Here is a 16,174-nt window from a genome sequence, read left to right on the forward strand (position 1 = left end):
TCTATTTAAAATGTTGCCTGGTAAAACAATATTTGGTACTTACCTGGGGTACACAGCACATCGAAGATGAAGCTGGCCAACATGAGAGGCAGCACAGGTCTGTAATCACAGAAGTTTCCGTCTCTGAGCTGCTCGGCTCGCTCTCTGATGGCCGACATCTCCACCAGGCCCAGAGGAATCTTCTTCAACAGAGCCACCACCTCTGACTCCTGATAGGCCAGCTTCACCTGGTCAGCCCACACACAAGCATCAGTTCGCTCCACATACTTATCATTATTATACTATATCATTTGGATATACCATACACAACACACATGCATGGAGCTTATACAGGAATAAGCCCATTCCAAAATGACAACTTTTTATTCAACTTAATTTACAACATTTGGCAAACTCTCCTTTTCAGAGTGATGTTCAGGACACTCACTCTTCATTGAAACAATACTATCAGGTCAAGCAATCATTCAATCATTCCCCATCTCTCATTTTCTGTCATCTCTCCTCTGTTGCCAACTGTGGAGCAGCTCACCCATGTGTACCAAGGTAAAGAAGTAGTAATTGCCATTTAGTCCATGAAAGATTCAAATTGTTAATCAGGTGTGATGCTGTGTGATGGTGCTCAAATCAGGTAGACACGCAAGTTAAAACAATCCACTGAAAACCTGGAGGGCACTTTTGGACGTATCACTGTAAGTTTCTTTGCATTAACTGGATATCATTAGATAATAAAGAATGAAAAACCACAGTGTTTTATAGCACAAGTACTTTGATAACAGATCAAATAAAAACCCGTGCAGAGTGTGTGTGAGTGTGTGTGAGTGTATGCGTGAGTGTGTGTCAGACCTCCAGAGCTTTGGTAGATGCCGGTGGTCTCTGGAGTTCTAGGGAGAACATGCCGGTGCTGAAGGCCAGGTTGTGGAGCTCCAGCCGTTCACTGAGAACAGTGAGGAGGAAGGCGGCTTTCGACAGTGTGTTAGTGGCTACCTGCGTCTGACGGCTGGTGGACACCTTGCTCTTCTTACCCTAAATCCAACAACAAGGGAAATAATGATGATGGAACGTGAAAACTTTACTTGTGATGAGCAGATTCTATCCTTTTGTATAGTTGATATTTGTTGGTCAGTTACAAATAGGCACAGTAACACAGTTAATATAAAACAGAAAGGCTCAATATCATACTACACAGTTCAAGATGCTGACTGATGAGTTTGGAGACTGTGACTGTACAACAGATGGAGAGAAGAGAAGACTGTGTTCACTGATTACCTTAGTCTGTGGCTGCTCCACCTTTAGGTCTGGAGGGTTGGCCAGCAGGTCTCTGGCCAGCTCCACAGCCAGCCGGCACGCCTCGTTACTGTAGCCGTGAGCGTAGAGGGCCTCGGCACAAGCAAACAGCACCTGCTCACACACAGCAACAGTATTCAGGCCAGTACAAACAGCAGTGGGGTTTCATCTCTGCGTCTGGGAAGTATTTTTGTCCAGTGGTATCAGAGTCAGTGAGGTGTAAACACTGTTTCAGTCGATCTACAACCAGGAAAGCAGAGGATTCTCCAGCAGTAGATCTAGTCTCCAGTGGACAGCCTCATCACATTGATTTACAAATCACAGATTGTGTTTAATTGTGGAAAATCTTTGCAGTTTTTAAAAAATCCTTTCTGTCAGTTAATCTATTTATAACATTATATTATATATTAATTATTATGTATTTATATTTATAACATTTTACTCCCAAACTTTGCTGTGAAGACAGATCATCATCATCATCATCATTCATTTATTACACACAAAATTCAGAGTAAAAGTAAAGTAAAAGCACAATGATTATAGCAACGTGTGAAAATGGAACACCTCAATAAGCTTATATAAGATGCTTTTTTTGCTGGTCTTGTTTGTATGTGAGGGGAGGTCAACTGGAGTCTGTCGTTTAGCTTAAATACAACATTATACATAATACAAGCATTGTCAAAGATATTACATTCAGTAAGCTTCAAAAAACTAACAATGGAAAAGAGGGTCAGTGGGAGCGTTTACTGTTGCCCATGATAAATGACTTTTTTCTGTAGAATCTGTAGTTTCTCCTGATAACTAGGAAAAGTTTATATGAGGCTCAAATCTGGACTAGCAAGGTTTGAGGTGCTTCAAGCGGTAAAAAATGCCTCAGTTTAGAGAATAAACCAACATATTTGGGCAATGTTTTGGTCAACTCATTGACCTGGACCATAAAATGTAAGAATTCATCAGGGTGAACCACCAGGAATTTGGAATGAACATATTCAATGTTAGTTCGATTTCAGATGCACACTGATAGAACTAAGAGCAAGCAACATGCAATCTGATTTTAAACTGATGGAGTTTAACTCAATTATCTAAACCACTTATTTGGAAGAGAAAATGAAGGCAGCAGAACACAACAATCCAAATCTAAACTGCCATCCCACTGACAGTGTGTTGGGTTTTGACCCACAAAGATCCCTGCACTCTTGTTCATTTTTATGTGTGGGCTTTTGGCACATGTCAGTCAGATGTGGTAGCCTGTAAACTGCTAAACTTCAGGGGTCCAGATGTGGTGGTGGCAAGTGACCAGAGCCTCAGCAGTCTGTATGCTACTCTGTGATTTGTGCACAATCATGAAGCGATGGCAGCATGACGGCTAACGTTGACCTATTTTTAGTGCCTACCCACACAGATATTGCACCAATCATATGACAGTACTGACACTGTCAGTCAGTGCTTCATGCCCACAGGAGAACACCACTTTAGGTTGTAATGTCACAACAGTAAGATCAATTAAATTTAGATTTCTTCTTTTGGTAATTACTTTTTTGCTCACATTGTGTGAGGCTGTGATTTGTGTGGTTAATATGATGGGAAGGTGGGTGGGTATTTGTATCATAACATCCATACCTGTAAAGGCCCAGCTGTGAACAGTTTAACCAGCACACCATTGGGTCTTCTTGCTTACCTCCATGCGCCCCTCCTGCTCCAGCGGTTTGATCCCTGCAAAGATGTCTGGCTCCTCCTCCTGGTGATTGTCAGTCAACTGTCTTTCTGCTCCCTCCTCTGAGGCAGCACTCAGGTAGTATGCCTGATAGTCGTCCTCGCCCACAGCTTCTCCTCCTGCAGCTCCACCTGCTGCCTCTGCTCCTTGGTTAGCTGATCCACTTGGAGCTGCAGCCACGCCTCCTGCTGCTGCTGCTGCTGCTGCTGTTGCTCCACCAGCTGCCGTCTCTCTGCGACCCCTCGGTGCCTTGGCAGATGTTTGAGTGGTGCCTGATCTTGCTGTAGTGGTGGAGGTGGAGGGCTGGTTACTGCCAGCTGAGTCTACATCTTCATCTCTGTTCTGGACGGACTCCACCTCCAGCTCTGCTTCCTTTTCTGCAGCGTTGGGCATGTCCATAACCACCACCACTGTCTCTTTGGCAGGGAAGCAGGGTGGAGCAGGCTCTGCAGCAGGAAGTGGGGCAGAGCTATGGCTGACACGCTTGGCTTCAAACATCTTGCCTCCACTGCTGCTGCTGTACTTGCGTGAGTCTCTGAGCAGTGGGCTCGGGGAGGGCAGCATCTCTGGTGGCGGGGGGAGAAACTCAAACGTGTTGCTGGCCTCAGCCCCAAGAGCCAGACTGCAGCCGTCATCCAGGCTGAGCTCAGCCAGGTCGGGCTCCAGGGAGCTGTCCTCACTGCTGGTTCTCCGCTTGGCACTGGCATGCTTACCACCTGCTAACCCTGCACCCCCTCCAGGACCTCCTACAGAGGCCCCCTTCCCACCTCCCTGTGTCAGCTTCAGCTTCCCTCCAGAGGAGGAGCCTGGCCCTTTGTACATGCACTTCCCTCCTCCATCTTCCAGGGCGAGAGAGACGCTGCCCCCCAGACGGACCAGCATCCCTCCCCCTCCGCTCACTGACAGACCTTTCCTCTTGGTCAGAATGGTCTCCTTGGGTCGCACTGCCACTTCCTGTTGAGACAATCCACTTCCTCTTCCTTTATAATCTCCCCCAGCTCCACCGTCAGCTCTCCCCCCTCCCCCTGGTTCAGGAGGTTCTCCACCCCCTCCTGCAGCAGCTTTGACCCCTCTCTGATGTTGCACTGCTCTGGACCAGCAAAACGTGGCACTCTTCTTATCAGCACTGCAGTAGGTGATGCCGTCCAGTGGGTAGGCCACCTCCCAGTTAAAGTAGCAGGACTCCACAGCTGGCTTGAAGCCCTGGAACAGTTTGTCCAGGGACTTGCGATGTTGCCCCCGCTTCACGATCTCAATAACCTTGAGGTGCCACTGCTTCAGCTGACCTGCCAGTTCCAGACGCCTGGGAGAGAACAAACCTTTATTTATCACTTGAGTCTCTACTTAATATTTACTACCATCTTATCTGTGTCACTGATGGAATCATGAATTGATAAACAAAACGTTTGCATGGGATTTATCATATTCCATGACCAAATAAAAACTCCACAAGCAGTGTGTAGCCTAGTGTCAGTGGTCAAGTGGTCTGACCTGCACGGACTCATCGTGGGGTCAAGCACTGCCAGTCTCCAGAGCACCACCATCTCATCACACATGCTGGCACAGGCGTGAGCCGCCACCTCCGACTGGCCGTTGCTGCGCCCGGTGTGGCCACTGGCGCTGCTGTGGGATGCTGACGTCCGAACACTGTACCACCAACTGATGATCTGAACACAAGCAGCCAGACAACTCAGTGAGGCGTGTGTGTGAGTATGTGTGTGTATGCATGCGTGTGTGTGTGTCAAAAAATATACAGTATACATCCAAGGTCACCAGACGCTGTGCTGTATAGACCTATAACCTATAAACTATAAATCATTGAGAATTGAGAATTATTTTTGACGTTTCTATTTCAACTGGCACAGCTTTTCTAGCATTTATGGCATTGGTTATGTGATGCTATATAATAATAATAACAACAATTATAATAACAACAACAACAACGACAACAATAATAATAATAATGATGATAAGTGTGTGTTTACTTTCAGCAGCTACAGCTCGTGTCGTGTTGAGTTTGTACCTGTTCGTAGGTGAGACATTGCTCAGTGAGGATCTCGAGCAGAGGAGCAGCGTTGCTGTCCCGTCTCTTGAACATCTCCCTGACGATGGACAGAAGGTTCCAGATGCCTTCTGGCTCTCGGCCCCTCAGGGGTCTCAGCAGACATGCCCACTCAGCGGCGGCCGGCGGCTCCGTGGATGATAGGTACATGGAGTTTACATCACTGTGAGTGAAAGACACACAAAACACTGATTTTACAGAAGTAACACTGTGATGAATCAATCAGGAAGAAAGAGTGAGTGTGTCATTCAGTATCAGGGTACAGCTATTTTCTGTATTTCTAATAGTTTCTGGAAAACACTGGAGCTCTATGGCACAGACGTTTGGATACAATGCTTATTACACACTTTTTTTTTTTTATTATTTTTTGGGCACTTCTGCCTTAACGGGTTAGGGACAGTGAGAGATAGACAGGAAATATAGGGGAGAGAGAGGAGATGACATGCAGCAAAGGGCCCCGCAGTAAGGACTGAGCCTACATGGTATGTGCTCGATCAGGTGAGCCACCAGGGAGCCCTGGACAATACTTCCTTTAGCCATCATTCAGTGTGACTGCATTCAATTCAGATTCCGGGAAGTGTTATGGAAACATTACATGGTCCAATTAATGTCAGCAGAGACAGCAGCAGTTTCAGCGCTCCACCTGTCTACACAGGCTTCATTCAGACACACGCTCACTATAAACAACTGAAAAACACAGCTGAAACACTTCCTGTGTCGACACGTTTTTACTCTGGGTCTACTTCAAACAGAAGGCTGACATGTAAAACTGGCTCCATATTTGAATGTGAAGTGAAGTGAATGTGTGAAAGGGGTTAGAGGAGTGTTTGAGTATTAGCGCAGCAGATAACTACAATAATCTTTCAAATGTGGATACAAGCACCAAAATTGGTATGTTTATCCCTCTGGGGCCATGCACTTGAAAAAAATCTCATTAGCCACTTGGCCGCCATTTCTGGCATAAGAAACACATATTTTACCACAGACTTTTTAAATGTTGGATTTGACACCTAGATTAATCATATGAGAAAATAATGGATGAACTTACTGCAAAAAATAAGATTTACTTGCCAGAAATGGCAGCCATCGTGAATTTTTGAGTGGCTAATGTGTTTTATCAAAAGAGTTAAAGGGAGGATTTGTGCCAAGTTTAGCATTTGTATCCACATTTGAAAGATTTCCCTGGAATATGCAGTTATCTGCTGCACTAATAGGTCTGAATAATAGTTCTTTTGAGTAATGTGTTTATTACGTGAGACACATACCTGAAGACGACAGGTGAGGGCCCACAGAACTTGTGCAGAGTCTTTTTGATGTTGTCGCTGAGGGTCGACTCATCCAAATACCAGGTGCTCTGGTCAGACGCTGAGGGGCCTGCTGTTGGGTCTACACACACACACACACACACAAACACACACACACACACAGACACACTGGTAAATGTATGCTTTTTCGCAACAAAGCAAAAATCTGTCCTGTGTGATTAAGTCGAGCAATTGTTCATTTAATTTTCCATTTTTTATCCAAGGACTTTCCTCGTCCTGTTTCACAACAGATGAACAAACTGAGCAGTTTGCCCAACAATAAGATCCCTCTCTCAATGGACACAACACTGGAGTAAACACACTCCTCAGCAAGACCAAGGGGACAGCATTCAGGAAATGTCACTGCCATCTAGCTGCAGAAATATGTAATAATGTAGACTGAACCTGATCCACTGTGGTTGTAGTGTCAGACAGTGTGCATCATGACAGCAACAAACACACAGTGACAGAATACGTTAGGTTGTCCTCGCATACGCTGAAGATCTAACTATGTCTGTGTATAGTGTATGTGTTCATTATTGCTACTGTACCTGGAGCTCCACACACAGTGTTGATGGCAGTAGACTGAGAGGAGAGCAGCTCGTCTAGCAGCCGCTGAGCTGTGGGCAGGATCTGAAATACAAAGCTGAATTAACACCCTACTTGCTTTGTCAGATACATGACATGTATATCATATAAATACATACTCGCATTGTCATCAGTGGTTTGGTTTATATAGAGAGAACAGCTGGTTCAGGGTTTTACCTGCTGAGGCAGCTCACTGATGAGGTACTGGGCGAACTTTTGGAGCTGGTCCCTCTGCAGCCTGGACAAAGACTCAGAGACTGGAGCCCTCAGACACACTGCTGAGGCCTACACACAGACACACACACACACACACACAGACACAGACACAGACACAGACACAGACACAGACACACACACACACACACACACACACAGACACACACACAGACACACACACACATTGTAATGAGCAACAACACTAAATTAACAGTTAACAAGTAAACTATGAAGCACTCCCAAAATCTTACGATAAGCGAAGTCTACAGAAGACTCCCCACTCATAACACCCACCATCATACTCACTGTATCTCAGGCTCAGGTCAGCCAGAGGGGTATGGTTTCTCTTGATAAGATCACTTGATGAAAATGTGACACTGTTGGACAGAATTCATTTGTGTTGACAGAAACTCACATTGTGGATCCTGAAGAGGCAGAGTGCCACCACGTGGGCGCACCATTTGGCCCCAGCCCCGCAGGTGCAGCTACAGGAAGTGATGCGGCAGCGATCAAACATGACCGCCACATTGTAGGCTCCTTTAGACTGACCAGCCTGACTGGTGACCACTGTAGCACTGAGATGGAAGCCTAAACAAAAACCAAACAAAAACACTGTCTTAGTTCTGTGCTGTATTTTATTCAACTCACTCAATTTCATCACACTGAATCACACAATTTACTCAAACTGTAAATGTCATCATTATATGCTTAGGTATAGTTATGCCTTTATGATCAAATTAAACTGCATAAAGTTACAGTTTACAATAGCAGTGATAAGTGTCTCAATGAGCCTCTTCATGGTGAGGGTGACAACTCCACCCACCAATCTGCAGGGGGTCTTTGACGGCTCTGATCCTGTAGAGCTGCTCTCCACGTTGGAATTCGTCTGGACTCCCATTAGCCAGGCAGGAATATAACCTGAGGCAGGAGGAGGACAGAGACAGGTGGACAGACAGGTGAGAGAAACAAGAGGAAAAGATGTGAAGTGAAGATTAGACTCACTCGGGTATAGACCGCCTCCATTACCACTGAAATGTTTAGGAAACAGAAATGTTCCAGAAGGCAGGCATTTCTTCTAGGTAGGACGAAAACACTTTCAGAGAGTACATCTGTCCAGAAACAAACCCAGGAAGCTGGTCCCTTTGGGCCAGTACTTTGGACCTGCAGTGTGGGATTTTTGTCTCCTCCGTCTGGCAATCAGAGTAATTACACAAACAGTGCTCTCCAATGAGGAAAACCCACACCAATGCTAATCCATGTTTGTCCTCACTGATCACTGAACACTGAGATTCTTTTTTTTTTTTAATTTATCTGGAGCATCACTAACTTCTCTTTCCTTCTTCTCCTTAGGTGTTTCCAACATACTCCTAGTTGCTGAAGCCTACTCTGTCTCTGTTGCTACAGTTGCTCCCTTCTCTAACTCTGGCAGAGCAATCATTGCTGGTTAACGTAAAATGTGTCACCTGCAGTTTGCCAACGCAGAAACGTCACCATAGATACCAGATTTACAACTTATATACTGCAAAATACAGAGAGATTTACCTGGTGCTGAGAGGCTCAATCAGCAAGGTGTGAACTTGTTTGGCAACAGCTTGAATGTAACCAACAGTCATTTATACAATTATTCACCTTCACCTGCCCCATGTAAGAGGTAACTTTCATAAAATTAGCTGTGAATTATTATAATTACGACAGGAACTCAGTTTTCTTACACACATTTTTACAGGAGACAAACTTTTTTAAAAATAACAATGAACATTCATTAGGAATATTTTAAATCTCTCTTTTGTTATTAAGTTGGAAAAACACAGCTGACAGGGGATCAGAAAATTGTACTTGTTTCTTCAGCCGTCATAGTTTACAAGATGCCGTCAGCAGATCTCTAAACAGATGTGAAGAAAAGACATTATTTATTTGTGATCTAACCTGATGTCTTCCTCATTTTCGGGGAAGCTCCAGTAGGCGATGCGAAGTTGGAGCTGTTCTGGGACAGGGGGGTAGACTTTCTCCACCACCTCAAATGGGATGTGGAACGCAACCTGCTTTGCTGACAACTCCACCAGTGGAATCACCTGACCATCTGAGGAAGACCAGAGAAGAGAGGAAGATCAGCTAAGTGAGCAGGACGGCAGAGGAGATACTTCAGGTACCATTTGCATTTATGCTCCTTCACTCTAGTGTCACATTGTTTAAAACTGGAAGCACCACTGCCAGATCAGAGGTTTGCTCTGATGCACCTGTAACCAAGTTACCAGCAGGGATGTCACCCTGTACAAAAAAGAACTGGAGGTCTTTAATGTCAAGTCCATACTATATTTCAACTAACTGGTTTTGCATGGTCCCTTTGTATTGGATCTCAGGCCTGTGTATCAATATGTCTAATACGTGAGTGGATATACATCAGCTCTCATCACGTGGTGTATCTGTATCATCATCATCATCACAGGAGAAAATGTGTTTCTTAAGGCAGAGAGTGTGACCTCTGCTGCTCTGTTCAGACCTGCAATAACATGCGTTTGTGATCCAATCACAAGTGGTCAGTTCTCAGTTCATCATTTCACACCTGGATTTAAAATGCCTCTTGACTGACCCCTTGTGATCGGGTCTCACTTCCTGCTTTATATGCAAATAAACAGGTATGTGTTGTTGTTTTTTTTTATGTAATGAACCTAGCAGCCTGAGTGTGTGTGTGTGTGTGTGTGTGTGTGTGTGTGTGTGTGTGTGTGTGTGAGTGAGGGGGGTGGGGGTGGGACTTGTAGTTTTGTGAAGGTATAAAATGATGATACATAAACTGAGACCAATGAAGAACTGAACTCAAACAGTGTGTGTGTGTGTGTGTGTGTGTGTGTGTCTGTCTGTCTGTCTACTGAAAAAAGGGCAGCATAAGCACAATGACAGGAGTCTTATTGAGCACACAGTGGTCTGCCACTGAGAGAAGAAAAAGTGATGGGTCTCAGATTACAGACCACATTTCCAAGCCACTACTTGTGCTGCTGTTTACCATATATGGAGGAAAGCACTCCGTTCATATGATGCCATCACTGGTGTAAAGGATCAGGGGGTTGATGGTTACAGGCCATGGGAAACCCATCAAGGCAAGAATACGAGCATCACTCATATGTTATATGCGTGTAATCAGTGAGCTAAGCTTTACTGTGACAAAAAGTACACACAAGTTTAAAACCAGGTATTTTAGGTGAAAAAAACAAAAACAAAAACAGGCTCCACTCATTTTGTCATTTCTCTCATGACAGAGACAGCTAGCTTTTACAATGCCCTCTATGTTGTAGACTTAGCTAATGCAGAAACCTGCATTGTGACAATAGTGTAGCACAGCAACATATTCTACCCAGTGTGAACATCTAAATTGTTGTGTTAATGTGAGTGTGTCCAAGCAGAACTGAGATCTGAATCATGTCAGTGCTGATCCTACTCAATCTGAGTGATGACTCTGACATGGTTGACTATACATAACTACTACACAGAGTGGAAAGCTGGGTTGGACACAGCCCTACAGTGGGTCAAGTCCTGCTTCTAGTTTTCACCTAGACCCCATGAAGGTGAGGGGAGAGGGAAAGAAAAGAAAAAAAAGAAGAAAATATGCATGTTTTTTTTCCCTTTTTCTTCTTCCATTTTCTCTATACCTCCCAATAACTGCCAATAAGTCAAAATATTATAGCAATAACAAAAGCTGTATATCATGTTATGTTATTTTATATTATGCTCCTTGTTTTTGTCTTGTCTCACCAAATATATATATATTCACATACATATGAAGTCCAGTTACAGGACAGAAGTTATTATATTCAATGAACTTCATGAGCTGATTCTTGGGTCTCTATCATTCAAGGTTACATACTTCTCTTTAGCTAAATCATGTAGAACTAACTGAAACTTGTTCACTTGCCTTCTTACAATAGTCTACAGACTAGTAATCCCAGTTTCACTATTTAGAAAAATTGTGAATTTGACATCCTCGTAGTCTAGAACAGGATTACATTACCAAATCATTGAAATCTGTCCTGTGGGTAAAATTCTGTGGTAAAATATGTTTCCTGTGACAGAAATGGCGGCCATCTTGAAATTTACATGTATATGTTTTTAACTTTCTGCTGAACTCATTAGAAAGTTTAACCTCATCCTTTGTTTTTTCCATAGTTAAATTAAACAACTTTTATCATTAAAATTACATACATCTTACTACAGCTGCATCATCATTAGTCAATTGATTGATTAGTTGATTGACAGAACAAAGCCAGGTGAAGCAGCTTTGAGTTTCTCTGCTCCTCACCTGTGGAACAAGCTTCCTGAACACCTGAGATCTGCTCAAACTCAGCGCATTTAAATCAGGACTTAAAACATCTGTTTGCTGCAACTCTCCCATAAATCACATCTTTTAATCTTGTGCATTTGACCTGATCGTATGTATTCAAATGTTTTTAAATATTCCTATTTGTTTTTAAATTTAAAATTTTCTGTCATTTTAATGTATGTCCAAGCCCCTGTAAAGCACTTTGAATTGCCTTGTGTCTGAGTGGTGCTATATAAGAAAACATGCCTTGCCTTAATTGATGATTAATTGATAATCAATGAATCATTTAAATCTGTGAGGAGTAGCTGTTTTTCTCTGTTTTATGTCATAATTAAAATCTTAACTTAAAGTCTACTTAATAACCTTCTCTGGAGCTTTCAATCACATCTCAGTTCGAGTTTGCACACACTTATGAATTTGATTTAAGGTGTTTTTACTTGTTTTTACCATTTGCAGTTGATTAATCAATTAAACAATGAATTGAGAAAATAATCTGCTCATGAATTGATGATGAAAATAAACCCCTGGAACCCCACGTTAGGAGTGTTTTTACCTCAGAGCAGCATCGCATCTATATTTGTGCTGCAAATGTTTAAGCCTCAACATAATGTACAGTAATCCCTGTACTGCTGATTGTTATTATAAAGAAATAAAACATTAACCTTTATGTAAAATTGTCTTTTTTTATTATGCTGCATTACCACTGACTATTGTTACTTCTGCTGTAACTAATATTACTATCACTAATACTCATTTTTTAACTTCCTTTCTATTGACTCTTTTACCAACCAATACTGCAATGATTTCCCTTAGTGAAACAGCTCTAGGATGAAACGTAAACTACTAAATCTTCCTGCAAATTCCTGCAAAAGTGGCCATTTAAAACAGAAGAAGAGTGTGTTGACATCATTTGTCTGTTGTGTTTATTACAATGTTAGTTTAGAATAAGAAACTGGGACAGCCGGACTGTCTAACAGTAAAGAGCTCAATCCTGAAGAGAGAGGGGTGGCTGGGTAGTAACAGAGTTCATGTAGCCGGCCTGTGATTGGCTGTTGGGAGTGAATGGCAGCCAGCTGTCCACCAATCAGCTCCCAGCACAGAGAAGACACCACTACAACAGCTGTTCCTTTGTAGCTGGCCCAGCGAAGAGCTGAGTGAGGACTCATTCACTCTTTTCACTGGATCACTAACTCTCTCACTGCCTTCCTCCCCTGTCTATTTCTCTCCAGAGGGTGCACTCCATTCGTACACTGACAAACACCTGTGGTGCGCTTGATGGGACGTTTTCTGCTCACTATTTAAAAGCTGCCTCTGCTCTTGCACACAGTGGATCCTCTGCTCTGTTCAAGTGGCGTGTGGGTTTATTTTGACCACTCGGCTGGTACACAAACACCAAACACATCTACAAAGGACTCCTCGCTTGATGAATTATTTATCGATCTATCTATATTTTGGTCTGTCAATGAAGTAAATGAATAAAGCAGGGATATATACTTCTGTTGTGAAGCTACCATTAACAGTTACTGCCACATGTGGCTCATAGGATCGGTGTAACAGTCATGCTGGTTGCACCATGCAGCCTTTGTTTCCCTCCTCTCACCGGTAAAGGTTTCCCCTCCATTTCAAACACACACTCATGCTGCTCTGAACAGCCTCTGTCCTGGTGGGAGGAAATGGAGTTAACCCACTCTTTTCAATGGGAGAATTTAGTCACAAAATAAGCTTCTGTGACAAATGTGTCTGATATTTTTTCAATCTTCTGTGCAGCACAGCCTTGTAATAATTTTATAATTTGTTCTATAAAGTGTTTTTTTTTTTTTTAATTAACACTACTTTTGTACCGCAAGTCCTTTCTTGGGCAGAGCAGCATGGTGCTACAGTGAAGGGTCTGGGTTCCAACCTGCTGCTGGTGTGTGTTCGCATGTTCTCCCTGTGTGTCTGTGTGGGTTTTCTACAGGTGCTTTGGTTTCTGCCTCCACAGAGGCGCCTACAGGTGTACATGTGAGCGTGAATGTTGATTTGCCGATATGTCACCCTGTGGCTGTGACCAGGGTGTACCCCGTCTCTTGCCCAATGATGGCTCAAGGAAATCAGGGGCCAGATGTATAAATGATGTGTACACACAAAAACCATGCATACGGATCCAGCTCCGATCGGCAGAGCTGGAAACATGACACCCAGGTGAACACACTAAACAGACCCATCACCTGACCAGCACAGTGCTGTTAGATAAAAAACTCCTTTCTTTTATACAGTGTATGGGCTAAACACAGCACGGCATGGCTATGCTAATATTCCCAGCCATGCTAACTAGCAGCTAGCTGCCGTGCAGGCCCACTAAGACGGGGACGAGATGCAGTGGATCCATTTTACCATTCTGCAGAGCAGCTAGCAGCTCACTCAGTCTGAACAGAAAGGCACACTTAGTTTAACTAGTTTTCCTGTGTTTAAAAAAACCTGCATTCACATGCTAATTTACAAAGGTTATGTGATAGCCTTTTTCATATGAATCATCATATCAAAAAACTGAATATAAAAATCATTACACAATTTTGCTCACTTTAAACATCCATTGATTTTGGAGAGCCAGTTTAAGGTCCATCTTTGACCCTCCATAGAAGTTGTACAGCTTTAGTTTCAGTTGTGTAAGAGAGCCATTCCTTCATATACCATGTGTTTCACCTGATTTCATGGTGTATATACCTGCCCATACCATACTTGTTTCCCTCCCCCACGTGTTTTTGCAGCTGCTGCTGCAGATGGTCAACAGGCTCTGCTCACACCTGTCCCTGAACTAGTGGATATGCTCCTTTTTCTTCGTGACATTTAAAAACATTGCATGTGGTAGAGCTATTCTCTCCTGATCTGTTTTCTTCTCTGCTGTTGAGAAGGTGTATTTTCAGGCCTATTTGCTACAGAAGACTAGTCACTTTATAAACAGACTGCTCCACTTTAAATGCCCATCTCAATCTACCCACATTAGCCTGTCAGCTACCACACATCACTCTGAACATTAACCCAAGTATCAAAAAAATTCATGTTAACTCTGGGAAAATCACTTCAGCCTGTCGAAACACCTTTGAACTATTACAGCAATTGCATGTAAAACCTCAATGAAAGCAATCAGAGAGAGATTAGTCATTATTTTAATGTGGCACTGCCTAACCACAGGCACATTTCACAAGGCTTAACTAATCAATATTGTTAGAAATACTGAATCAAATGAAGACATGTGAAAGCGCTCATTTGTAGTGACAAACCTGCAGAGACTTATAATCAACTCTACAGCTACTGAACTGAGGAGGTTTGATTGTGTCTGTACTGTCATCATCGTTTCCAGAAGCAGCAGTCGGCAGCTTTTAGTCTGAAAAGGCCACTGCACACTACCTGCCCAGTACCAAGCTGACAAAGTGACAGACCAGCTGGTGAACATAGTGGAACATTCAACAACTAAAGAGGCAGACATCTTTCTCAGGAGTTGGTGGAGACCAAACCAGAGCTAAAAAGAAAGTGAATATTGGACTTGGACACAAACACCAGTCCCCAATAGACCTTATTCACATGGCAGCCTTTTTACTCTGACGTCGACGCTCAAATGCTGTCACCGAAAGGATAATGTGGTACTGCTGTGCTCCAGGTTGCAAGTCACAAAGTTAGAGACTCTGACAAATCTTTTTTATTTAACCTCTGTCCGCGATCCATGAGCAACAGAAAACACAACGGATAATGAAAATCTGAAGGGACATCGACCCATATTTCAAGGTAAGACAACCCATTAGCGACCATTAGACAACAGCTAACGTTAGCATTCAACCACTTCTTAGCTAACATTACCGTTTGATAGTGCTACATGATAAAACAGGAAAGAAAGAAATTAATTCTGAAATATCAACGCAGATCTCTGACACATTTAGTTCAGCCTGGAAATAAAACACATTGGCTGTAATCAAGCTTGCAATGTAACATTAGCTGCCTTGCTATCTTTTCACCTGGTTAAGTTAGCACTTTCTCAGCACTTTCTCCACTGTCATATTATTGTATCATTGATGCAGGTTGATTATGAAACTATATAACATTAGTTAATGTTTAATGTTTGCACAATCCAGTGGATTCATTTGTCATCTGACAACTTTAGTAGTGCTAACATTGACATTTTGCAAACTTCACGTTGGCTAGCCTAGCATTAACTTAGTGTTTCAAGTGTGGGCTGGTCTTACCTTCAACATCTGGCAAATTCATCTGAAAAACTTGTTTATCTTCACTTTCCTTTGACCACATTGATAAACGGTCAAAGGAAAGTGAAGATAAACAAGTTTTTCGACACATTTATCTCACACATAATTTATACAGAGACATTAAAGTGTTCAAGTCATCCCACCCTCAGCGTGATGTCAGAGGAAAATGGCCGCTGTGTGAATATGGTCCATGGGAATATAAAATTGACTTGTATCTTATGGATGCGTAAGTAGGCAACTGTTTTCCTAACACATTAGCCATCACAACTTCCACCCCTCTACCAGCTTATTAATGGGAAGAGTATCTGAATGTGTTATCTAGAAAATGACTCTGGTCACAGGCCTTGACATTTACACACCTGCAAATAATATGTGTTTTCATTGTCTTTATTCCACCCACAGTGTGATCCAATGTAATTATGTGGGAGGAGCTGGCAGACCACTGTCAAGAAACACAGT

The 16,174-nt window shown here is 42.9% G+C and overlaps 1 protein-coding gene across 4 annotated transcripts in view; it reads right to left on the reverse strand.

The window, feature by feature from the left end:
* zswim8 (zinc finger, SWIM-type containing 8) overlaps positions 1-16,174 on the reverse strand; it is a 33,899-nt gene that overhangs the window by 11,667 nt on the left and 6,058 nt on the right. For all 4 annotated transcript variants that reach the window (XM_056395176.1, XM_056395175.1, XM_056395174.1 and 1 more), the window contains exons 2-13: positions 9,095-9,248; positions 7,992-8,086; positions 7,584-7,756; positions 7,130-7,237; positions 6,916-6,997; positions 6,326-6,446; positions 5,022-5,223; positions 4,490-4,665; positions 2,963-4,301; positions 1,267-1,398; positions 844-1,023; positions 44-227 (exon numbers count right to left, since the gene is read on the reverse strand). In XM_056395176.1, coding sequence (XP_056251151.1) covers positions 44-227; positions 844-1,023; positions 1,267-1,398; positions 2,963-4,301; positions 4,490-4,665; positions 5,022-5,223; positions 6,326-6,446; positions 6,916-6,997; positions 7,130-7,237; positions 7,584-7,756; positions 7,992-8,086; positions 9,095-9,248 — 2,946 coding nt within the window. The remainder of the gene's footprint in view (positions 1-43; positions 228-843; positions 1,024-1,266; positions 1,399-2,962; positions 4,302-4,489; positions 4,666-5,021; positions 5,224-6,325; positions 6,447-6,915; positions 6,998-7,129; positions 7,238-7,583; positions 7,757-7,991; positions 8,087-9,094; positions 9,249-16,174) is intronic.

The sequence above is a fragment of the Seriola aureovittata genome, chromosome 14 (genome assembly GCF_021018895.1).
Source record: "Seriola aureovittata isolate HTS-2021-v1 ecotype China chromosome 14, ASM2101889v1, whole genome shotgun sequence".
Classification (NCBI taxonomy): Eukaryota; Metazoa; Chordata; class Actinopteri; order Carangiformes; family Carangidae; genus Seriola; species Seriola aureovittata.